This window comes from Ceratotherium simum, chromosome 4 (assembly GCF_057802395.1).
Source record: "Ceratotherium simum simum isolate JZ-2026a chromosome 4, ASM5780239v1, whole genome shotgun sequence".
NCBI lineage: Eukaryota > Metazoa > Chordata > Mammalia > Perissodactyla > Rhinocerotidae > Ceratotherium > Ceratotherium simum.
Genome location: NC_141903.1, coordinates 75,106,294 through 75,131,445, shown reverse-complemented (window position 1 = coordinate 75,131,445; position 25,152 = coordinate 75,106,294). Strand labels below are relative to the sequence as shown.

Here is a 25,152-nt window from a genome sequence, read left to right as displayed (position 1 = left end):
TCAACATGCTTTAATATCCACTCCAGAAATTATGAATCCTAGCCAGGATAGTGCCAAATTGATGGCTCCTTTATCTACTAAAAAGGGGGCTAAGAGAGTGCCTGGGGGGAGGAAGGGGCAAGATTTTCACAAAAAAATAGTTTTGACTTTATTCCAATATAGGAATAACTAGATTCTAGAGGTCCCAAATCCCCAGCATGTCTGTAAAACTTTCTGCCTGGGTATTACTCTAACCACAAATCATTATCAGTAAATAGCCCACAGAATATGGAGAATTTTTAAAATTCAATTTTAAGCTAGTAGATTTAAACTGGTAATATGGTTGTAATATGTACTCCTAGTAATTATTATCATCATTAAGAAATAAAAGTAAAGTTAAAATTATTTACTATGTTCCTGGCACAGCACTAAGCACCCATACATGTAAAGCTGAGAATAATTTTATAAAGTAGGTGGTATTATTCTCATTTTGCTGATGAAGAAACTGAGGTCTAGAGAGGTTATGGAACTTTCTGAAGGTCATGGTGCTAGCAAAGAAGAACATATGCTCTAGGAAGACAGGGACTTCGCTTTGTTCACCCTTTATTCCTATTGCCTGGGGCAGTGCCTGACACAGAAGAGGCTCCCGCTAAATATTTGTAGAAGTAGCTGAGTCCAAATGCCAGGCTATTAAACTCTACAACACAGGGCTACTGGAGTATAAGCCAATTGATGGTTTTAGTTTAAGGCAGTTGATCGCTTACCTCTTTTTTATTTTTATTTTTTTAATTTATTTTATTTTTTTTTTTTGTGAGGAAGATCAGCCCTGAGCTAACACCCATGCTAATCCTCCTCTTTTTGCTGAGGAAGACCGGCTCTGAGCTAACATCTATTGCCACTCCTCCACCTTTTTTTTACCCCAAAGCCCCAGTAGATAGTTGTATGTCATAGCTGCACATCCTTCTAGTTGCTGTATGTGGGACGCGGCCTCAGCATGGCTGGAGAAGTGGTGCGTCAGTGCGCGCCCAGGATCCGAACCCGGGCCGCCAGCAGCGGAGCGCGAGCACTTAACCGCTAAGCCACGGGGCCGGCCCAGCTTACTTCTTTTTTCAAGTCATGAGATCTACTGTGTCCACTTCTTGTGTTGTTAACGTAAGTGGGAAAATAACAGCTAACTTCAGTATACTAATGTGGACTTTTAGAAGATATTTTGGCGCAATCAAGATTTTTTTTTTTCATTTTCATATTCTTTTCCTGAGCTGGTAAGCTTAACTGGATCAAAAGATAGGTTTAAATACTGAATGATTCACTTAATTTTATAAGGATAAATATTCTATATATATCACAACTATAGACTGAACCCTTTAAAGAGTTCAGGAAAGGTTCACAATTACCTCCTGTTGATCAAAGGGGAATAGGACTGGAACATATGGATGGTCCAACAAAAGAACAGCCCAAAGTAGAAAGCATTTTTCTTACCAATGGGTAACTAGTATTTGCTGTTAGATCTGTGGAGTCCATTCTGACCCCTAGTGACCCTGTGTACAGCACAGCGGAGCCCTGCTTTTTGCGCCATCCTCTCTCACCTTCCAGCACTATATCAGACAATGAGCTCCACTGCTATTTATAGGGTTTTCATGGCCAATTTTTCAGAAGTGGGTGGCCAGGTCCTTCTTCCTAGTCTGTCTTAAACTGGAAGCTCCACTGAAACCTGTCCACCATGGGTGACCCTGCTGGTATCTGAAATCCCCTTGGCACAGCTGTCAGCATCACAGCAACATGCAGCCACCACAGTGTGACAACCGACAGATGGTTGGTATGGTTTCTTGATGTGGAAAAGAACCCAGGCCACTGTGGTGAGAGCGCTGAATCTTAACCACTGGACCACCAAACCAGTATACCATAGGCAAAAAAGAATACAAACACTTAGTGCATTTTTCTATTTAATTTCTGCAGCCTTTCCTTTCCTCTCTTCATTCTCTCATTAATTTCATCTTTTAAAGCCAGATGAAAACCTGTTGTAACACCCGGTTTTCCTGGTTATGTTTTGAAAGGTGGGCACTAAACACAAAAGTTAGCGCAGCAGCCATGTCACCAAATAAATTGATGACCCATACCACAGTGATATGACATGGAAGCAGTTAATGCAATACAGAAAATAACTATTAGTGTCATAGATTAACATGATACTTCTAAGAAATCTGCATATTCTTTCATTCTTTCTATCCACATTATCATCTTTTTTGCTAAAACAGCACCTTGAAAATGTCTTGAGTGTGGGAAGATAAGCATTTGCTCTCAGTGACTACAGATAGCAATCTTTCATAAGCCACAACGCAAACCTACTGGAGAAAAGAGCCTCAAGGTCAACGCTTCTAACTTTAGATAGCCAATCAACAGGTCATTTCCTAAACATGAGGTTTCTGTGTAACCATTCCAGATCAGTATTTTTAAAAAGAAGAATAATTTCGTTCCAACACAGCACAATAAGCTTGTTGTAGACTTTAACACACAAAGCAACATTTTCACTTTTATGTGACTCACATTTCTTCCTGACATGAAAGAACAGTCAAAAGGATGAAGGGCAGCATGGGCCTCAGTGAGATATGCTGAACTGTAAAAATCTTCTTATCTTTAAAGGTTTTTAAAGGTGAAATAGAGAAAATGTCAAAAATCTGGGAAGATGCAACTCCAAGACACTGAAATGTAGTATCTACAGTAATTATTAGGGAACATTTTTTGAAATTTTGGGAACAATTTTTGCATGGACTTTAAACTTGTATTTTATATATGCAACTCAAAACAGTGTACTTACTTTATAATTGATAGCCCTTCATGCTTCATTTCAGAATTGCATTTGACCCAAATATAACAGTTCAAGTTTTATGACCACAGAGGAAATACCCAACTTACTCAGAAAAGTGAATCTCTTACAAATTAAAAGTATAACTAAAGAAAGCAATTCTAGAAAAAAGGATTTCATTAAAAGTGAGTTTTAGTATTCACAACTCTGGACTTAAAGTTGTTTTCTCTTACCGCATAGTTGAGAGTAGCCTCACGGACAGTCATAATAGTGCATAATTATACATTTAAAAAGAATATTATATACTTAAATTTTATAAAATTATATAATAACATAAATAAGATGTATCATTATGAAGTATCAGTAACTCTTTAGGTTAAAAAATTACCTCTGAAAGTGACTGGAATAAACTCACAAGGCAATTAAAATTTTCAGATTAAAACTATTTTAGATTTTTACAAGGGGAAAAATAAGAATCTCCATACCCTTTTATCTGTATCGCCATAGTCACTCTTGTATCATTCAATAAGCTCTCATGCCCCTACCCCCCGCCCCCCGCCAACATGAAAAAAATCCTGCTTTTTTATGAGGTCTCTGGTGAAACTTTTTAAGTGGTGAAGTTTTAGGCCCCAGAGCAAGATTCTACAAATTTAACACCCCTAGAAATGTTGACAGATGCTTAATTACAGTGTTACATATGGTGGCAAACATATACAATTTGAGTGGATATTTTTATGAACAACTATCATTTAAAACAACTTTGGAAATAAAATTCATTTGTAACTATGTCATTCTTAATAAAATTGTTCTTTTCAGTTTTTTTTCTATATTTCTCCTTACCTAAGTTCATCATAATTTTTGCAAGTAAATTTAAACATTAAGATTTTCTTTTGGTTAACATCTCAAGTTCCAAATTTTCTCTTTTTAAAAATATCGTAAAATTTAGTGATAAATCATGTATAGTGATGTGATTCTGATGTTTCAGATTGAGATATGGAAAAAACTGATTTGAATGTATTCTAAGAAAATGAATCCAGAAGTATTAAATTTAAAAATAAAATTTATTTTAAAAATAACTTCAAACTTACAAAAAAGTTGCACAAATAATATAGTTAACTCCTGAATATCTTTGACCCAGATTCACCAGTTTTTAAAAACATTTGTCAGATCTGTTTTATCATTCACTCCTTCACTTCATGTATACACATACACATATTATTTTTTTCTGAACTATTTGAGAATAGGTTGCAAATATCATGCCCCTTAGTATGTATTTCCTAACAACAAGTAAATTATTTTATGTAACCACAGTATAGTTACAAATGCAGAACATTTTACATTAATAGGATACTTTTCACTCTGCCATTTGTAGGCCACTTTTGCCAGTTGTCCTTATAGCACTTTTACACTCTAGTACAGAATTCAGACCAGGATCACATAGTGAAAACTATTAAGAGTTAATAATAATTTCCTTTTATTTTCATCCATTTCTATAGATTTTAAAAGAGTTTTATTTGGTTTCAATCTGAAACTTTATAATGACTACAGTAATTCTAACACTAAGTTCTATGGCATTTTTAATAAACTATCTTAGTAAAAATACAAGGATAAGATTAAAATATTCCTAGTTAAGGTTACATATCTATCAGGGAATAAGAAATATCCATGATTCTACTTTATGAAGAAGCTTGCAATCCAGGAAAGAAGGAAATTCCTATCTCAACACATGCCTTCCTGCCATTTTCTTGTTAGCCTTTGGAGGCTTACTTGAATTAAAATTAAAATCAGTCACATTTTCTATTTGCTAGGAGTTGTAGCAAAAGATTTGATGGAGAGGAGATTGAAATCACTGACTAAAGTGAAGTTTCTAAAATATTGAAGACATATTTAACTATGATAATTTTCTTCCATACTCATTAGAAAATGTAGAATTATCTACATACATTGTTGCTGATGGCTTAGAAATAGTTTACACAGCTGAACTGAGGGACTTAAAATTTAAGATCTATTTCTGGCTACTCTATCAAGATGCATGAAATTCTAGATAAGCCATTTAACTTTGATTTGTCCCAATTTCTCTGTTTCTAAAAGCAGAAAGAGTAGTGTTTACCATACAGATATACTACTAGGATTTTAGACAGTTAACTTAGTGAAATCATAATATGAAATGTATCAAAGAAGCACAAGCCCACCTTATTACAAGGAGTCATCGTAAGTAAACCATTTGCCCAGGAGAGCAAGAAAGGACTTTACTGGTCAACCTATGTTTGCTGTAGAAAACACAAATAAGTAAAAAGAAGAAAACCGAAATCACCACTGATCTCAAGAATCAGAAATAACAACCTGGAATATATTTTTTCAGACATTTTTTTCCTATTCATAAACATATACTTTATTTTTTTGTTTACAAAAACACATTACTTTAATCATGGAAAAATTAACCATATTTGAATACAAATGCATTTAAAAATATATACTATACCGAGGATTCTTGTTCTGGTAATCAGTTAACCCTACCACTGGTAACAATAATAAACTCTGGACAAAATATAAAATACAGCTATTTGATGGCATTGGAGAGCAACCAAAAGCAGGTAGAAATCAGAGGAGATTAAACCCTTCAAAGAAGGGATCTATACTGGGTAGCTCTTCACCTAAGAGAATTCTCTTTTCTGTATGGTGCAGGGGAGCCAGAACCTAAGCAAAAGGCTACAGTTACTGGCTTGAAGTGTCAAAACATAAAGTTTGGGGATATTAGAACAGTTGGAAACTAGGAAGGGAAATTCCTGAAAAAAGAGCCAACCCCAGAGGGGGAAATTTCCAAATCTGTGTATACATTTCTTTCAGTTTTTTAGGGGAATTCTGGATTATGTTTGTATGAAGAAGACTCCAAGGAACTGGTAGAAGGCTACAGCTGGAAAGCTGAAGAAGCTGAGCAGAGAGTTGAGCTGCTGTCCGCCACAGAAAAGACAGTTTAGAGTTTGAGTCTCATCAAATTAAAGAGGGCGGATAAACACCTTGGGCTTTCCACTGAAACCCAAAAGGGTCATTGTCTAGGAGTAAAAATGATGTCCCAGGTTTAAGGGTTTACCCTAAAACTAAGGGCAAAAGTCACCACAACAAAGTGTAAAACCAAGTCTGAACAAATTCAAGGTCATCTGCTAGTAGTTTAAATACCCACTAGAAGAAAAACCCACACTCTTCAGAAGAATATGACAGAATCCTGAGACTCAACAACTCAACTCAACATTGAGGATGTCCAACATATAATAAAAACTTATTAGACATGCAAAGAAATAGGAAAATGTGATCCAAAGTGAAGATGGAAGGAAAAAAAGAAAACAAAAGAAACAGACTCAAAGATGACCCAGATATTGGAATTAGCAAACCAAGACCTTAAAGCGACTATTATAAATATGTTCCAAGACTTAAAGAGATGACCATAATCAGTGAAAGATAGAGTATTTTAACACCTAAAAAGAACCAACTGGAAATACTGGAACTGTCAAGTAAAATATCTGAAAGGAAAATTCACTGGATGAACTCACTAGCCACCTGGAGAAGGCAGAAGAAAGCTTTAGTGAAGTTGAAAACTAATCAGCAGGAATCATCCAAACTAAAGAACAAACTAAAGAGCAAGAAGATTGGGGAAAAAAATGAACAAAGCCTGAGTGACCTGTGAAAGAAGATAAAGCCACTTAATTTACGTGTAATTGGAGTTCCGGAGGAGAGAAAAAATATTTGAATAAATAATATCCATGAATCCCAAATTTGGTGAAAAACGTTAACTTCTGAATCAAAAAAGTCCAGCAAATGCTGAACAGGATAAATACAAAGAAAAGCACATTAGGCACATTATAGTAAGACTACTAAAACCCAAAGATGAAGAAAAAATCTTGAAAGCAGCCAAGAGAAAAAGACATAATACATACAGCAGAACAATGATACAGACAACTGCTGACTTCTCATCAGAAACAACGGAGGCCAGAAGACAATGACATGACAACTTAAAAAAAAAAATCAAACTCATCAACCCAGAACTCTATTTCCAACCAGAAAAAAATGGCTTTTAATAAAAAATTAAGGCATAATAAAGAAATTTTCAGATAAAAAAGAACAGAGAATTACTTGTCAGCAGACCTGCACTAGAAGACATGCCAGAGGAAGTTCTTTAGGCTAAAGGGAAATGACACCAGATAAAACTTGAATCTACAAGAAGAAATGTCCAGCATCGGAAATGGTAAACATAAGGGTAAAAATAAAGATCATTGTTTTCTTCTATTAATTAAAAAAAATACAACTGAATCTTTAATGCAAAAATTATAACAAGGTATTGTGTGGTTTTAGTGTATATGGATTCAAAATATATCACAATAATAACATAAAAGACAGGAGGAAAAATGGAATCATAATGTCCTAAACTCCTTACATTTTATATGAAATTGTACAATATTAACTCTAAGCAGACTACGATAAGGATGCATAGATCAACCCTTAATCCCTAGAGCAACTATTAAAAGATAATACAAAGGGGGCTGGCCTGATGGCCCAGTGGTTAAGTTCGGCACGCTCCACTTCAGTGGCCTGGGGTTTGCAGGTTTGGATCCTGGGCACAGACCTACATCACTCATCAAGCCATGCTGTGGCGGTGTCCCACATACAAAACAGAGGAAATGGGCACAAGCTCAGGGCCACTCCTCCTCAAGCAAAAAGAGGAAGAATGGCAACAGATGTTAGCTCAGGGCCAATCTTCCTCACCAAAAAAAACACCCCCACAACAAAAAGGCATACGAAAATGACGTTAGAGAAATTAAAAATAAAATACAAAAAACATAACTCAAATGAAGGCAGAAAAGGAGAAATAGAAGAAGCAAAATCTGACTGGACAAATAGAAAGCAAATAACATAATGGTAGACATAAATACAATCATAATCATCACACGAAATTTAAATGGGCTAGTCACTCCATTTAAAACTAAAATTAAAAAGACTACAACACAAATGTTAGTGAGGATGTGCAGCAACTCAACTAGAACTGTCATATATATTTCTCATACGAGTGTAAAATGGTACAATCACCTTAGAAAACTGTTTGGCAGTTTTATAATAAAACATAGACATCTACCTCATGACTCAGCACTAATACTACTAGCTACTGATCTAAGAGAAAACAAATGTCTACAAAAAGGCATGTAAGAAAATGTTCATAGAAGCTTTATTCATAATAGCCAAAAATCAGATAAAGCTCAGATGTCTCTCAGTGATATATTCATAAAGTGGATACTACTTAAAAAGAATAAACTAGTGATACATGTAACAACTTGGATGAATTTCAAATACATTATGTTCAGTGAAAGAAACCAAACAACAAGAGTCTATGCTCAATATGCCATTTATGTGCAGTTTAAGAACAGGCAAAAAAAAAAAATCTATGGAGACAGAAATCAGAAGAGAGGTTGCAGGGGTGAGGTGGGGAGAGCAAGTAGAATTGACTAGAAGGAAGTAAGAACAAAATTTTGGAGGTGATGGAAATGTTCTATATTTTTATTAGGGTAGTGGTTGCAATGGGTATATACATTTTTCAAAACTGAACTATTTGTACACTGAAGATCTGATCATTTCACTATATGCAAAATTTATATTTAAAAGAGAAATAAAAATAAAATCACTTATATTTCAAACTATACTTCATATAAAATGTAATAAACTTACTATACTTCATATACAAATATAATAATATTTAATTTATATCACTGACTAAAATTTATTGCCCTAAGGATGTATTTTTTCATCACTGAAAAATTATGGGTAAAATCATTGGCCTATCCAGGGATTAAACCATCTTGAAAGTACTAGCAACCGAATTAATCAGTTGATAGCAGTCCTTTTTCTTCTTCTATAGTCCTCAATGATTTAAAATTTAGCAAAAGAATATGTCTATGATAATTGGATGGTGTCTGGTAACTCTACCTTAAAAAGATGAACTCATCTACTAAACTACAGAGACCAGTCTAGAATTACCACTAACAAGATTACAAAATCACCTTATTAGCTTATAAGATAGTGACATTCTAATCATGTATCCTTGGTGACTCTCCATGTAAGGAACGTGTCAGATCAACATGGTGTTATGTTCAACCTTTACAGGTAACAGACAGCTCTGGTCCTTATGAACTTGTCAATGATAAAGACAGTATAAGAGCACTTTATCACTAAAGGATTTGCAAAGCTTCTAGAGAATGTTAAAAATTATAGTCCCAAAAGGACAGTTCAGTAAAAACTCACCAACCCTTTTTATTACATAGACTACTACTATGAGTCATTACATCCCAAGGCAGCAGAACTAATGGGCATATAATAATAATTTAAACTCTATGACATTTTAACAAAATATATGACAAGAAGTAACAAAAACAGGCAGTGTACCTAATGTTTTCCAAGAATAAAATGAAACAATGTAGTATTTTTTTATTTGAGTTGATTCAAAAAGTATTTGAGGGCCGGCCCCGTGGCTTGGCGGTTAAGTGCGCGCGCTCCGCTGCTGGTGGCCCGAGTTCGGATCCCAGGCGCGCACCGACGCACCGCTTCTCTGGCCATGCTGAGGCTGTGTCCCACATACAGCAACTAGAAGGATGTGCAACTATGACATACAACTATCTACCGGGGCTTTGGGGGAAAAATAAATAAATAAAATTATAAAAAAAAAAAAAAAAGTATTTGAACTTCAAATTTAGTCTGGTGCCTAACTGTCTTCACTCAAAAGAAGTTTTAAATAACTCTTAAGTTAATTGGAGGATCCTGGTCTGATAGGGCTAAATCAATTAATGTTCTTCATTTTTCTCCTGGTTGTTGAAGAGGAAATGGGAAGAAGTAGTTCTGACTATCATTGGCCTCTCTGCCAAGTTGAAATGTTTACTATATTGGTTTAAAATCACTGATTTAAATTACTTTTTAATAATTAGGATAATAATTTTCAGTAACATTGTTTCCTTAACATAAAATAAATTCAACCATTTATTAGGGCACAATTTCTCACATGAAAAATGATCTGAATTTCTGTCATCTTTTGTTATAATATCAGTCGCTGTCAGGAAAAAAGTTACATTGGAGAATCTTCAGGAAATTGGTTGAACACATTTAGGAAAATTATCAGATCAACTGTACATTTCCAACAATTTTACACATATTTCATGGTGAGGATGGTAATCTATATCTGTTGATAGGGAATTGGCATAATGATTACTGCATTTACAGGTTAACTCATTCAACAGTCAATTCTTCCTACAGTTTATTCCATAGACATCTGGCTTTGTGAGATGTCAACAGCTGTTGATTCCAGGTCCTGTTCATAGTTAGGAAAGCTCCTTACTGCAGCTTTTCTCAGAGGTTTCAATGTGCTAACGTGCACTGTGACACACGGGAGGGAAGATTTCAGTGTGTACCATCTCCCAAACATATTTGACCAATGAGTTTCTCCTGGGACAGTTTTGTGGACTTTTATTTACAAAACACACTTTGGAAAATTTTGGTCTAGAGGTAATATAGATACAAACTAGAATTGTAGCAGGGTGAAAAAAAGGAGAGAACAGAAGTGAGAAAGAGCAATTATTGCTTAAGTCACTTATTTCTCAGTGCTAGTTTCTTTAAATGTAAAATGCTATGTACTAGCTGTGATTTTGAGCAAGTGCTTTAATCTCTGTCTTTTTTCTAATCTGTTAAAATGGGACTAATAGCAATAATACCTACATTGCAGTCTGTGATGGGAACGAAAGTTTACGTATGTAAAGTGCAAGTATAATGCCTGGCACACAGTCCTGCTTGCAAAATGAGAGCGACTATTATTATCTGAATATTGTGGTACCACGTATATTAATTGGATGCTTTATTTTGGACATATAGAAGACATTCATTCCCATCCTAGCCCACTCTCGTATTTTCACAATATTAATTTCCAAGTGAAAGATTCTGAGAAGACCTGCTTATAAGAAGCCTGCTTACCTTTATTGAACCCAGCATTTAGATTTGACCAAGGAATGCGTCGATCATTGGAGTATCTTGGCACTATTGGTTCCACAGAAAAATACAGTTTTTTGTACAGCACTTGATAACTTCTGGTTTATCTTTATGAGTATTATCAGATTTCTATCCTTATAACCAACCAGTGAAGTTGGTAAGGCAGAAACCATTATCTTTAAATCACAGACATGGAAACTGAGGCTCACAGAGGTGAAATTATGAAGTACCCAAAGTCACAGAATTGGCAAGTGGCAGTGTCTGGACTCAAACTCATGGTTTTGGCTTTAGTGTCAATATACTGAGTATTTGAATGAATGACCGACTCAGATGGGGGCCCATGATTTTGCATTTTAAAGTAATTTAGTTTAGTTCAGTAAACATTTATTGACTTGCTCCTATATGCTTGCACTGTGCTAGGTGTGAGGATACAAAAATGAATGAGACATTTTTGTCTTTGTCCCTGAAAAGCTTATAATCTAGCAGTATTCAGAAAATCAGAAAACAGAAAGGAAAAAGGAAAACTGGTGATTCTGAGCAGTTTCTAAGGTAATGACCTTAGTGAAATGCTTAATGGCATCTAGTTCCCCAGAGGCCACCAGAAGAGAGTTTATGGTGACCACAGCACGGGCTTTGTGTAAGAGTGGAAATTTGAAGAAGTCCCCCTATGGTGAGGCCTGTGGTCCCTTCTATGTTGATTCACAGTCACTAATATTATACCACACAGTAAAATGGAGAATGCTGTGGAAGCATTCGTTATGGTTTCTTAACTCTTCTGCTTGAAATACCTTCTCTTCTTTTTGTCTATACTTCCTTTCCCAACAGATCACAGAAATTTACTTTCTACTTTAGAATGCCGAGTTGTGGGAACATCACATAAAAAATGTATTTTTCCTCTCTTTGATATCATCCTATTTCTATCGTGTTGTCCTCGTTCCTTTAAGCATGCTCATATTTTCTCATATTTACCACTTAGCTTGACTACCTATTGGAACTGTTAATGCCTGTTTGTTCACAGAATTACTCGAATACACTCTGGGCATAAGAACTCTCCATTTAAAAAAAAAATCGAATCTCTCCTTGATAACTGCAAAACTTTTATCATCACCACTTTGCTGTTTAGAAACTTTCCTTTTCAAAATCATTGATTAGTTTTCTGACTGAATCTGAGATCCATTTTTCTGTTCTTATCCCCTCAGCCTTCTGTTGCTAAAAGACACTGTTGATTACTTTCTCCCTGTTAGCCACAGCTTCAGAGTCGCAATCCTATCATCTCTCTGACGACTTCTTTTTGTGTCTGTTTCCTCTTGAAAATATCTATTTGTAGCTGTAGTGTAGTGGAAAGCACACCGGACTTGTAGACAGAACCCTTGGGTGAGACATCTAGTTTTAACACTTTCTAACTTGATGACTCTGTGCCAATCACCTGGCTGAGCCTCAGTTTCTTCATGTATAAAATGGAGATAACAAACAAGAGTACCTATTTTACACCACTATTTTCGAGGACTCTGTGAGATGATACATGTGAAAGTATTTTATACATTCTAAAGCACATCCAAATGGAAATATTAATTGCCAGTTTCAGATGTATGCGATTTTGTGTGTTCTTTACTTTCTAGGTACAGTCCCTCTAAGAGCTTGTTTTTTAGTTAATAGTATCATTTACATATAAATGACTGTGTGTGTGTATATACATATATGTATAAAGTGGAAACTGGCTTGAACCAATTTACAGTACAGCTCTACTGTAATAATATACCAGTAATGGCAAACTGAATGCTTTGCCTCGTATCCATCCATTTTCCTCACTTTTTTTACTATGTTCAGTGACTCTATCATTCTAAGTACTTGAGTCTTTTTTTTAATTTAATTTAATTTAATTTAATTTTTTCCCCCAAAGCCCCAGTAGATAGTTGTACGTCATAGCTGCACATCCTTCCAGTTGCTGCACGTGGGACGTGGCCCCAGCATGGCTGAAGAAGCGATGCGTCGGTGCGCCCCCGGGACCCGAACCCGGGCCGCCAGCAGTGGAGTGTGCGCACCCAACCGCCAAGCCACGGGGCCGGCCCAGTATTTGAGTCTTTAAACCTGGTGTCACCTTCAAATAGTCCCTATTTAATGACTATAGTGGACATGTGATATTTTTTTTGCTGCACAGCATCTGATTCCCCTTCCATGCATTAGAGAATACCACCCTGTGTAAGTGGTGGTGGGGAGCAGGTGGGGAGTTTCACTTTTTACAACCAGTTAGCAATGCACAAGGGAAGGGACAAGAAATGTGGTTGGACTAGCGTATTTCCATCACTTCTCCTGGAGAAAACAACTCCATCAGTGATGTTATATTGCTCTGCAGTACAGAGAGCATGCTGTTTTCAAGTAGTTCAATGAAGGGCAGTAGCAGTAGCAGCATTTTGAGGTAGCCTCAAAATGTGAAAAAAATTAGGTAAAGGAGAATCACTGTTCCCTCCCTTCCTGCCCAGTCACTCTCCAACCCATTCTCCTCTTAAATGTTTGCTAGTATTAACTTACTAGCATCTGAAATCATTTATTTGTTTGTTCCTTTATTTACTAGCTTGTTTTCTGGCTTATATGTTAATTGTCCACCTGCTCTGACTACAATGTAAGCTCCTTCAGGGCAAGAACTTTGCTATGTCTGCTGCTGTATCTCATCCCAGTGCCTAGAACAGTACCTGACACACAGCAGGCATGCCATAAACTTTTGTTGAGCGACTGACTGGTCTTCGGAAATAGTGGGAGCTCAGGAATTGTTGAATTGAATTAAAAATGAAATACAGACATTTTCTGAGATAAGTGCTTAACTTCAAATATTATGTTTCCCAGAGAAAGGAATATACTATTATGAAACATAAAAAAAAATTGAAAAATTCTTTAAATGCTTTTCAAAAAATATAGGTGCTAAGCTCCAAATAATAAAAATGACAAGATAATGCACGTTTTGCTTCTAACCTGCTGATAAGCCTGTTATTCTCAGTAATCCAATCATTTGAGTAAAATGATCATAAAAAAATATGATTGTTGAAAGCTTCTGGAAGTACAAAAAACATAATTTAAACTTTGTATTTGGTTAAAAACTGAATTCAGGCCAGCCCCGTGGCTTAGTGGTTAAGTGCGCGCACTCCGCTGTTGGCAGCCCGGGTTCGGATCCTGGGCGCGCACCGACGCACCACTTCTCCGGCTATGCTGAGGCCGCGTCCCACATACAGCAACTAGAAGGATGTGCAGCTATGACATACAACTACCTACTGGGGCTTTGGGGGAAAAATAAATAAATAAAATTATTAAAAAAATTAAAAAACAAAACAAAACTGAATTCAATGCTACTTTATGGCTTTTGTATTAACAGGACTCTCACTAAAAAAGAGCTATTTCTATTTCATAGAAATAATTTTAAGAAGTCAGGTACTATTCATATTTATTTTGGAAAAGTATAGTAAAAAATAAGAAATAAAACACTGTTCATTATTTTGATTTTTAACATATTTTCACATTTAAATAGATTTTAAAAGAAACAAACACAAATGTAACTAACACTCTACACATTTTTCTTTTGTCCCCTGCCCCCCGCCAAAAGACAGACCAATGCTATCCACAACAGTATATGGCAAATTTTTTGAAATTTGTTCAGGGATGCAGCTTTAGGCCCTTGCATAATCACTTACGCAGTAAAAAAACAAAAAAACAAAAAAACCCCCCAAACCCTTTAATTTTGGGGGAACTCTGTGTTTCAATAAGGCTTACGAGGGTTATACGTTTGGTTAGTTACAGCTTCTAAAGGTCAGGGACCATCCATTATTTTTCTTTTTTTTATGTTGTCTCCACCTCTGGCCAGGGGTGAGCTGCCTACTAGTTGCATACGTCATGCCTCAGTAAGTGTGAACTGCAGATATGGAAGATGAGCTTCTGTAAAAGGTGTGACTTCCATATGTGAGAGAGAAGACTGAGAACTGGATACAGGAGTAAGTTAACACTCTCCAACATCTGTAGATCTGAGACAAGATTAATGGAATATCAGTATCATAGAAACTGTGGCCTTTCTTAGACCTCAGATAACAGTAGCAACTCCCAACCAATTTGCATCCTTTTGAATTTGTTGGGAGTCTGCTAGTATCTATTCTCTGAAGGACTGCGCTAGAAGTGGGAAGACTGGGATATAGTTACTGTTAGCAAGATCAATGCATTGGGCTACTAACCATCTACGAAGGAAGCTGGATACTAAGTTCCCTTGGGCCTTCATGCTTTTCTTCTAGATGTGTCACATTTGATTTTTCATGACATGTCTTCTACTTTGTCAGCAATCAACAGAAAATATACAATACAAATGGATATGATTACTTCCCAGTATAGAGATGTTAAATAATGAAAAATTTAATACCATGTAGTCTAAGTACAAAGCTGTCCGGAAGAATACAGGTTGTGGAATAACCTTAAAAGACCTCAGTTCATTTTGGTCCAAACACTTCCTGAGTGCCTTGTATATGCCAGATACTGAGGGGCAGTGGGCATATAAAGAAAAACAAGACACAGGGCTCATCCCTGAGAATACAATGCTAATGCCCCTTTCGAAGGGATCCAAGACACACCAGGACACACCTGCCTTATTTCAAATTGTACTTTATGGTAAATGGCATTAAATTGAAATTTCAATGTTATAGGAGAAGTTATATTTAGATACATGAATTCTGCCTATAACAATAAAATGACACTGCATTCCAAACTTTCCAATTTAACTGACAGACTATGTTGATCACATTGTACCTTCAGCAAAGTAAACTAATATAGAGACCCTGCTGCTAAAAACAATAGTAACTACATTTGCTACATAATGTGTACTGTTTCTTTACAACAATGCTTCTTATTTTTTCATATATTTTTAGTAAATAAACGGCTATTATTTACATTAGATAAGTATGAGGATCTGTATAACTTTCTCTCTGTGAAGGCTGAATGGCCTTCTACCTGGTTCTAAGTTAGGCTTCTTCATGTTTCTAATGGAATGCCATTGTACTGCAGCTTGTCTGCTATCTCTCTTAGTCAGTAACACAAAATATGGCCACTTAGGACCCTCATCAGAGATCTTAGCCTTGAATTCTCTAACATTCAACTTCTACCAAAAATGTGTTTCAGCCAATGATACTTAAGAGACACGTAAAAGCACATTTAAATTATCCATTTTCTAGATTTTTCCATTTTTGGTTATAGTAAGTCACGGTAAAAATTAATGTGGTCTCCTATACGAGTCTCATCACTGAGTCATGATTCAATGTTATATTATGGGCTTTTATTCGATTTTATTGTATTTTTTTTGTCCCCTCCCTCCTTACAGTCTTTTATTGATCATCAATAAAAAAAGTTAACAATATCAGAAAGGGACATTAAGAAAACAATCCCATTTTTGACTGCATCAAAAAGAATAAAATACTTAGGAATAAATTTAACCACAGAGGTAAAAGATCTATACATTGAAAACTATAAGACATTGATGAAAGAAACTGAAGAAGACCAAGTAAATGGAAAGATATTCCATGCTCATGGACTGGAATAACTAATATTGTTAAAATGTCCATACTATCCAAAGTAATCTATAGATTCAATGCAATCCCTAGCAAAATTCCAATGGCATTTTTCACAGAAATGGAACAAACAATCCTAAAATTTGTGTGGCATCACAAAAGACTCCAAATAGCCAAAGCAATTTTGAGAAAGATGAACAAAGCTTTCACCATGCAGGGAGGCATCATGCTCCCTGGTTTCAAACTATACTACAAAGCTATGTAATCAAAAAAATATGGTGTTGGCATAAAAACAGACACACAGATCAATGGAACAGAATCAAGAGCCCAGAAATAAATCCATCTGTATATGGTCAAAAAATTTTCAACAAAGGAGCCAAGAATATGCAATGGGGAAAGGATAGTCTCTTCAATATGTGGTGTTGGGAAAACTGGACAGCCACATGCAAAAGAATGAAACTCTTCCCCTGTCTTACACCATACACAAAAATCGACTCAAAATGAGTTAAAGACTTGAACATAAGACCTGAAACTATAAAACTTCTAGAAGAAAACATAGGGTGCAAGCTCCTTGACATCAGTCTTAGCAATGGTTTTTTGGATTTGACACCAACAAAGTCAAAAGCTAACAAAACCAAAGATAAACAAGTGTGACTACATCAAAGTAAAAACCATCTGCACAGCAAAGGAAACAATCAACAAAATGAAAAGGCAACCTATGGAATGGGAGAAAACATTTGTAAATCATATATCTGATAAAGGGTTGATATCCAAAATACATAAACAGCTCACAAAACTCAGCAAAACAAAAAACAAAAAACAAAAAAACAATCCAATTAAAAAAAGGGCGGAGGAACTAAATAGACATTTTTCCAAAGAAGACATACAAATGGCCAATAGGAACATGAAAGGTGATCAATATCACTAATCACCAGGGAAATGAAAAATCAAAACCACAATGAGCTATCACCTCACACCTGTTAGAATGGTTATTATCAGAAAGACAAGAGATGACAAGTGTTGGCCAGGATGTGGAGAAAAGGGAACCCTTGTGCACTGTTGGTGGGAATGAAAATTGGTGTAGCCACTATAGAAAACTGTATGGAAGGTCCCCAAAAAGTTAAAAATAGAACTACCAAATGATCCAGCAATTTGAATTCTGGGTATATATACAAAAGAAATGAAAACATGATATCAAAGAGATATGTGCACTCCCATGATCACTGCAGCACTGTTCACAATAGCCAAGATATGGAAATAACCTAAGTGTCAGTCGATGGATGAATGGATAAAGGAGATGCGGTGCATATATATATATATATATATATATATATATATATATATATAGAGAGAGAGAGAGAGAGAGAGAGAGAGAGAGAGAGAGAAACACAATGGAATACCATTTAGCCACAAGAAAGAAGGAAATCCTGCTGTTTGGGACAACATGAATGGACCTTTGAGGGCATTACGCTAAGTGAAATAAGACAAAGACAAATACTGCCTGGTATCACTTATATGTGGAATTAAAAAAAAGTGAAACTCATAGAAACAGAAAGAAAAGTAGTTGCCAGGGGCTAGGGGTGTGGAGCAGGGGAAACTGGGGGACAAACTTTCAGCTATAGGATGAATAATGTCTGAGGATCTAATAATGTATAACATAGTGACTATAGTTGATAACACTGTATTATGTAATTGAAAGTTGCTAAGAGAGTAGAACTTAAATACTCTCACCAAAAAAAAAGGTAAATATTTAAGGTGATAGATGTGTTAATTAACTAGTTGGGAAGAATCCTTTCACTATATATACGTATATCAAATCATCATATATACACTTCAAATATCCTACAATTTAATTTGTCAATTATATTCAATAAAGCTGAAAAAAATAAAAATAAAATATTAAAAAAATCAACAGTATAAGGAAGGCTAACTGCATTTTCTATAATTCTTTCATGGAAGACATGGCCCATTATGTTAGTCAGTGTTTCCTGGATAAGAATCCATGTGATTTCATTTCATTTTAATTTCAACCATTTTTTTCTAGGAGCTGGGGACATGGTGGTTAACAAGACAGAAGTGGCCACTGACTTCAAGGAGTTTATAATCTAATGGGGGTAGTAGACACTAACAAATAATTTCACAAATAATTGCTTGTTTACAAGTAAACAACGTGATGATTTCGTTGGTATTTATTGCAAGGAAAGTATCTTTTCAGATGAGTGTATATGCTTTTGCTTTTCAAACGAGGAAGATATTGTCAGTTATTTCCTTTTTTGCCTTGACTATAGGGAAGCTAGAGATAGATTTTATGCTAAATTAGTGTAATTATCATATCATAGACTGATGGACAATTATCTTTATCTCTGAACAGTTTCTAATTTTATAAAAATCTTTATGTTAACTATTATGTCTTATACATGTCTTATTTCCTGCAGGCTGACCAAGGAAACAAAGAGGGACAGGATATGGTGAGGGGACTAAGCCATACACATAAATAAAAACAATTATGTCTTCTTGAAGCTTTATTTCAGTTACATTTGAAAACCAGAATTGTTCTATGTATCCACTGTTGTATAAAGCAGTATAAAATTATTTTTGAAGTTACAACTTGGAGTTGTTTCTAAAACCTGTGATGCTACAAAAAAACATGGGGATCTAAATTGCCTTTAGCCTCATGACATAAACAAGGGACTGATTAAAATTTCATGGAAGTACCATAGAACATATTACGTTAAAAAAATCAGAATTCCATAATCTTTTGAAACTCTGCAGTACTTTAATGGTACTTCTAATAGTGCCTAACACTTGGAAGGATTCCACAGTTTGGCTCTTATAAAGTGGTTTTTGACAGCAAATGTGCAGGAACCAGAATCTATACTGAAACTTGAATCGGAGCCACTTAGACATCATGATGTTGCCCAAATGTGAAGTGGTTTCCATTGGCAATACCATAATATCTTCTCACTGAAGCAAGAAACTGAGTTTGGGGGATATTTAGCTACCAAAAGAAGCAGACATTATCTAAGTCTTGATCAGACAGAAAAAAATTTGAAAAAGACTTTCTGGCATTCATTCAGTGGAAAATGAAGACATGAAGAAGCCAAACAAAGTTAACAGCTCTCAAGAGAGGCTAGAAATTGTGGTGCTCTAGAGTCTTCATCACTGCCATGCTCACTGATGCCAATAAACATTTATTGAGCTCTCACCACTGCATAAAGCATAATGATAGGGGCTTTAGTTATAATGGTCTTGAAGGTCATGAACTTTATATATAACGCCTCCTTGTAATTCCTTGTGCCTGGCATAGGGTTTCTGAAGATAGCAGATATTCAGTAAATATGTATGGATTGTATGACTGAGTCTGCAAGGGGCTTACAGTCTAACTGATAGGGAGATAGGACAGAGGTGACTTCCTTGCTAGCAGAGGTTTTTGTCTTAACCTCTTTATACTGTTTCTGTCTGGTACAGTGTCTAGCACATAACAGGTATCTAAAAATAGCCAGTTAATAACATGCAAATAATTTTACAGAAAACATTTATTGAGCACTCACTATGCTTTAGATGCATTATTACATCGAATTCTCACAATATGGAAGTACTGTTATTGTCCTCATTTTAGAGGTGACATAGCTAAAGTTTACAGGGGTTAAGTAACTTGCATAGTTACCCAAATAGTAACCTGGAGAGGCAGGATTTGAACCTAGGCAGTCTGATTGCAGTTCACACTCTTCACTACCATACTGTACATATAAAACAGATAAACAATATTGTAAGGTTGCATATGTTAAGGGCCAGCTGAATGGCAGGGATAATAAGTCCTCTAACTTTAGAATAAGAAGTGGTTACTGAGGACTGGGCAGTATGGACAGCTTTATGAAGAAAGTAGAACTTGAGGTAGATTTTGAAAGAAGAGTAGGAATACTTAAGTACTGAGGAAGCAAGAAGATACATGAACAAAAGAGTCGATAGAAATGCTCATGATGGATTTGGAGACCAGAGTTAGACTCGTCCGGATAGAATGCAAGTTCATGTAGGACAGTAGCAGAAAACCTAATTAGAGATGTAGCAGGAACAAGAGAGTGAAGGACTTAAAAGTTTCGATTTCATTCTCGAGGCAGAAGGGAAGCCAATGAAATTTTTTTCATAGAGAAAGGTGTGAAAAGCTGCTTTTTAGGAAGATGTGTAAGATATAATAGAAGGCGAGAGCTTAGAGACCATGAGACCAGTTAGGTGGAGGTGAAACAGATGTAGACTAAGGGAGTGGCACTGGGAATGGAGAAGAAATTACAGATAAAAGAGAAAGCAGAAACCAACAAAACATCACTGCCTTGATGGAGAGAGGGATGAGTCAGTATCTGGGTGACAGATACTGATAATGTCACTGTCAGAAATAGGATGTTTAGGAAGGAAAGTTGGTTTTTGGAAGAAAATTAATCTTAAAATTTAAAACACTTGATTCCTACAGGTTTAAGGCACTTGTGAATCAAATAACTTAACAAATATTTGGATACTATTATAAGCCAGGAACTGGGCCAGGTACAGGTGACAGAATGGTGAGCAAGGAAGATATGGTCCCTGTTGACCTCAGAGAGAAGAGAGGCATTAAAAAAGTAATTATAATGACATTGATGAGTTTTATTATGGTGATGAAATAGAGAGTATTATGGGAGCATATGGTAGGAGCATACACAGAGTCTAGTCTGGGATTTCCTTGAGGAAGTGACATTTAAGCAATGGGTCATGTTAATAGTTTGGTGCCCCATGTCAGGGATAGTGTTTTGTTTAAGACAGGTTATTACCAGAGGTGTCAATCATAATACCTGCTCACCAACCTTCTAGTGAAACAACATTCAAGGGACAGCAATAGAGGCCATCTTTTGTACTATACGACCCTGCACCTCCCATCCATAGCTGACTGAGCCAGGGATAGACACTGATCTACGTACAGTCAGTTCACAAGACCATCACCTATGGTCTGAAGAAAAGAGACGAGAAAAAAATAATTCTCCTAAAAATTTAAATGGAAGAAACCAGGAGACTGGTGGAGGACTGCAGGTGAATCAAGTCAGAACTGGAGGGACCGAAAGGCCATGCACTTGCTGAAGTTCTGAGTGGGCAGAAAGAGTAAGAGGAAGAAGTTGGTTCATATATAGTGAACAGAGGAATTAGAGAGACAAACAGAGATTCTTCTAGAGAAATATCATATGTCTCATGAGAGACAAGTGGCAAGAGTAGCTGTTTGTACGGCAATGTTAATTGTCCATGACTTTCCAATCACAAGATGTCGAGTACCCTCATAATAACCCATACTGGATTCATTTCACATTAGAGCCACGTGATAAAGTCTAAATGGCTTAAATTAAAATTTCAGTATAGAGTTCAGTTCTTATGTATTTTCTGTAAGAATCTTCTTTAGGAGACAAACTATAAATTCAATCCAAGTGAGCTGAGTGGGTCTCTATCGCTTGTAGACAAAAAAGCTTAATTAAAACACATTATCCCTTCGTGAGTAAAAGTAAACTAAAAAGGAGATACTGTATTGAGTTCAGCTACCAGGGTAAATAAATTATTATATACAAAAACAAATCTGTTTGCTACCTTTAAATGTCTTTAATTGTCATAATTATAGCATGCCTATCTCAACACAGATGCATGTGATATATTCTTAGGAAAATTGCCACAACTGTGGATACTTATACTGAAGTGTTATATTTGTATGCTGTATACCATACACATACACATGAAATATATTTATACACACCTAACGAATGTCCATAGTAAGACATCAATTATACAAATGTACAAACAAAATTATACAACTCCCTCACAATTCTGCATGCATGCCAGGAGTGCTGAGACGGTGATCTCTGATATAATTATTGTCTCTTCCCCCACAGCCTCCCGAGTGCACCACTAGGTAGATAGATGGGATTATGTAAGTCTGCTCTTGGTAACTTCATCTGTCTTTTGAGTCTTACCCACACTCTCTTATTCAGTCAGCCAATCTCCTCTATTTTCAACTGTGCTTTCTCCAGTCCCTCTCCTGGTTGAAACCAAACTATAAACAACTGTAGTCAACCAAGTGATAAAACAATTAGGTTATCTGTGCCAAACAGTTTTTACAGGCTCAACACATGACCTTTTCTCTACAGTTACTATTTGGGACTAAGAGTAAGGCAGCTGAGGTAGCATTCTCTTTCCCCTGAAAGGAAAGCTAGAAGTTGTCCCTTTTCCATTTGGGCTAAGCTCAGTGAATTACTTCAGCCTAGAAGGAGATGAGAAAGAAAATTAGGAGAAAATGAGAAAAGAAGCGATTTTAACCGTTCAGGGTAAAGTAGGTTGAATATATACCCATCTCTCTCCTGTTCCATGCAAAGGAGGCTGTGGGATGGACTATGCAGGGAAAAACTTGCCTAAGAGCATTTATGACAATGGAGTGGGACTGTCCTTCCAGATCTCAGCTGGGCTTCAGTGGTGGGAAGTGGAGCAGAGTGAAAGGAGAAGGGAGGGGGTATCACCCTACCGTTCAGGCCTTGGTGACAATGAACTCAAGGTAATTTTCATACGGTTAATTATACATACACTCGACTTGAAAAAAACAGTGGGTTATTTTCCTAATGGAATACCAAAAGTTGCAATGAAAAATTATACCTTTTTGTCTAAGTGAAAGGAATTGGTTTCCAGAAACAATTTCTTCAACAGCAAAGAAAATTTTTTGCAAGATTAAGGTAGTATTCTATAATCTAACTGCATTATTTAAAACTTATTTAATTTTACTATAATAAGAAGAAAGTTTACCAAAAGGGTCATGAATTAATGGTGTTCTGACAAACATTAATTTAGAAAGGTAGGTATTATAAAATATATTCTTTTGGTTTCTAACATACTTTAAAACATAATATGGATCATAATGTGATTATATATATATACATAACATGAATTATACAAATAAATAAAGTTGCAGAAATAGATATATCAGCTCTACCATTATGACACATATTAAGACCTCGACAAAAAAGTAGATTGAAGGCATCATATCGTTTTTGGATTTATTAATGAATTTCTTAGTGTCATGTGTATATACAGGAATTTACCTTATAAATTTGGATAAATTCAGATTAGCTAAACACCTAGCTGATTTAGTGTACTATAAAAAAAGCTGATTTAGTGTACTATAAAAAAACGAAACCTCTGTTTACTTCTTTTAATAGTGAAGTTAACAAGGAATGCATGTTAAGTAATTTTACTTTAAAGAAAACCAACTGAATCATAGATAACAGATTTTGCAGCTTATATAACTATTTAATTTCTGCATAGTGCCTAGAAGCTGCTACACATACCCCAAATAGCGATTTCCATCTACACTGATTATTAGGATATGTCACTAAGATATTATCCATGGTTCACAACAAACTTGGACAACAACCAAGTTTGAAGAAATGAAAACACGAGGTAGAAGAAAGAGAAAGAGATAAACTGGAGCCAGAAACATAAAGATGCCAGTTCTACTTTTAAGAAAACCCAAACCAATTTTTATTATTGAGAATGTCAGCAGATAGAATAAACAGGGGCCAGGTACTTGGTGTCCTATTAGTATAGAAGCATCTTCCATGTTAGAGTTTATTTCACAGAGAAAACTGCAAATAAATAATGATAAGACATCATAGCGTGTCTGATAATCTGACAACAATTCTAATGCTGTCATTGTAGCCACCGGAGAAACCTGCACGTACTGAGCCCTGACCCACCAAGCCTTTTATCTGCATGTGTACTCTCCACAGGCCAAGCAAATAAAGGCCAAATGATAATTTACACATGAATCAACTTTCTTTGCAGCATAGGCACCAGAGACGTTTCTTTTCTCTGTTCTTGAGAGAAAGGCAGCCAGGTCTAAGCTTGTCTCACTAGAAATCATACAAGTGAAACAGTGATTTGCAGGAAAATGGCAGATCAGCAAAGGGAAGCTGTTCTGAATGCGTGATAAAAATGGCAGCCACAAAGGACTAGATGAATATTTAGTTTGAAAACAGGCCTGACAGTAACAATGAGTCTTTACCCTATTGAAAACAGGTAGTGTCATACAAACTGAAACGGAGATACAATCCTGATAGAAGATTACACAAGATACCTGGGCGGGTATCTTTAAAGACTTCAACCTTCATTTGAATAAACATAGACTCATGGAGCCTTTGCATTTAGATCTTATTCAGAGTACATACAGTTACTGCACATGAATGACACATGGAGGGCATAGTGCCCACTTTGATAATGAGAAATAAATCAGTCAGGATGATTAAAAAAAGACTTGTTCATGAAAAACTGGGTATACATTTTATACCATGGAACTTGTAAAGAAAAAAAATGTATACAGTGTATTTTTCTTCAACCCAGACGCCTTGGTGACCCCTTAGGGTAACTTTCACAAATTAATTAAACTATCAAAATATTGCTTTTGCCTTTCTTATAGGAATATATAATGAACAATATTTGTCATGGCTCATTTAACAGAGGAATGGAGATTTATTATTATATTTGTGTTAGTAGGCTATTCCAAAGATGATTATGTAATCTTCTAACAAATGACAGGTACTAACTAAAGTAATAAAATTCATTTTTATTTCCTTATTACCACTTCCACAGCTTTGTGTTTGCCACATTCCATCTGTCCCCTGGAATGCCTACCTTCCTACTCAACAATGCTTATCCCTGATTTTCTTCAAATTTGGTTCAAAACTCACTGTTCGGGAACCTTTACCTTAAAGATCCAGTTTTGGTGTGGTGATTAGATAGAGAAGACCATCAGTAAATGCCGCTAACTGTGGCCAT

General features: G+C 35.8%; 1 protein-coding gene across 10 annotated transcripts in view; it reads right to left on the bottom strand.

Annotated features, from left to right (window-relative positions):
* ARB2A (ARB2 cotranscriptional regulator A) overlaps positions 1–25,152 on the bottom strand; it is a 414,663-nt gene that overhangs the window by 17,006 nt on the left and 372,505 nt on the right. The window contains exon 11 of one of the 10 annotated variants that reach the window (XM_087430041.1): positions 14,381–14,802. The exons of the other annotated variants lie outside the window; for them this stretch is intronic. Within the exon in view, the coding sequence (XP_087286167.1) occupies positions 14,660–14,802 (143 nt within the window). The 3' untranslated portion in view covers positions 14,381–14,659. Of the gene's footprint in view, positions 1–14,380; positions 14,803–25,152 lie in introns of those variants that run through there. 10 annotated transcript variants of the gene reach the window in all.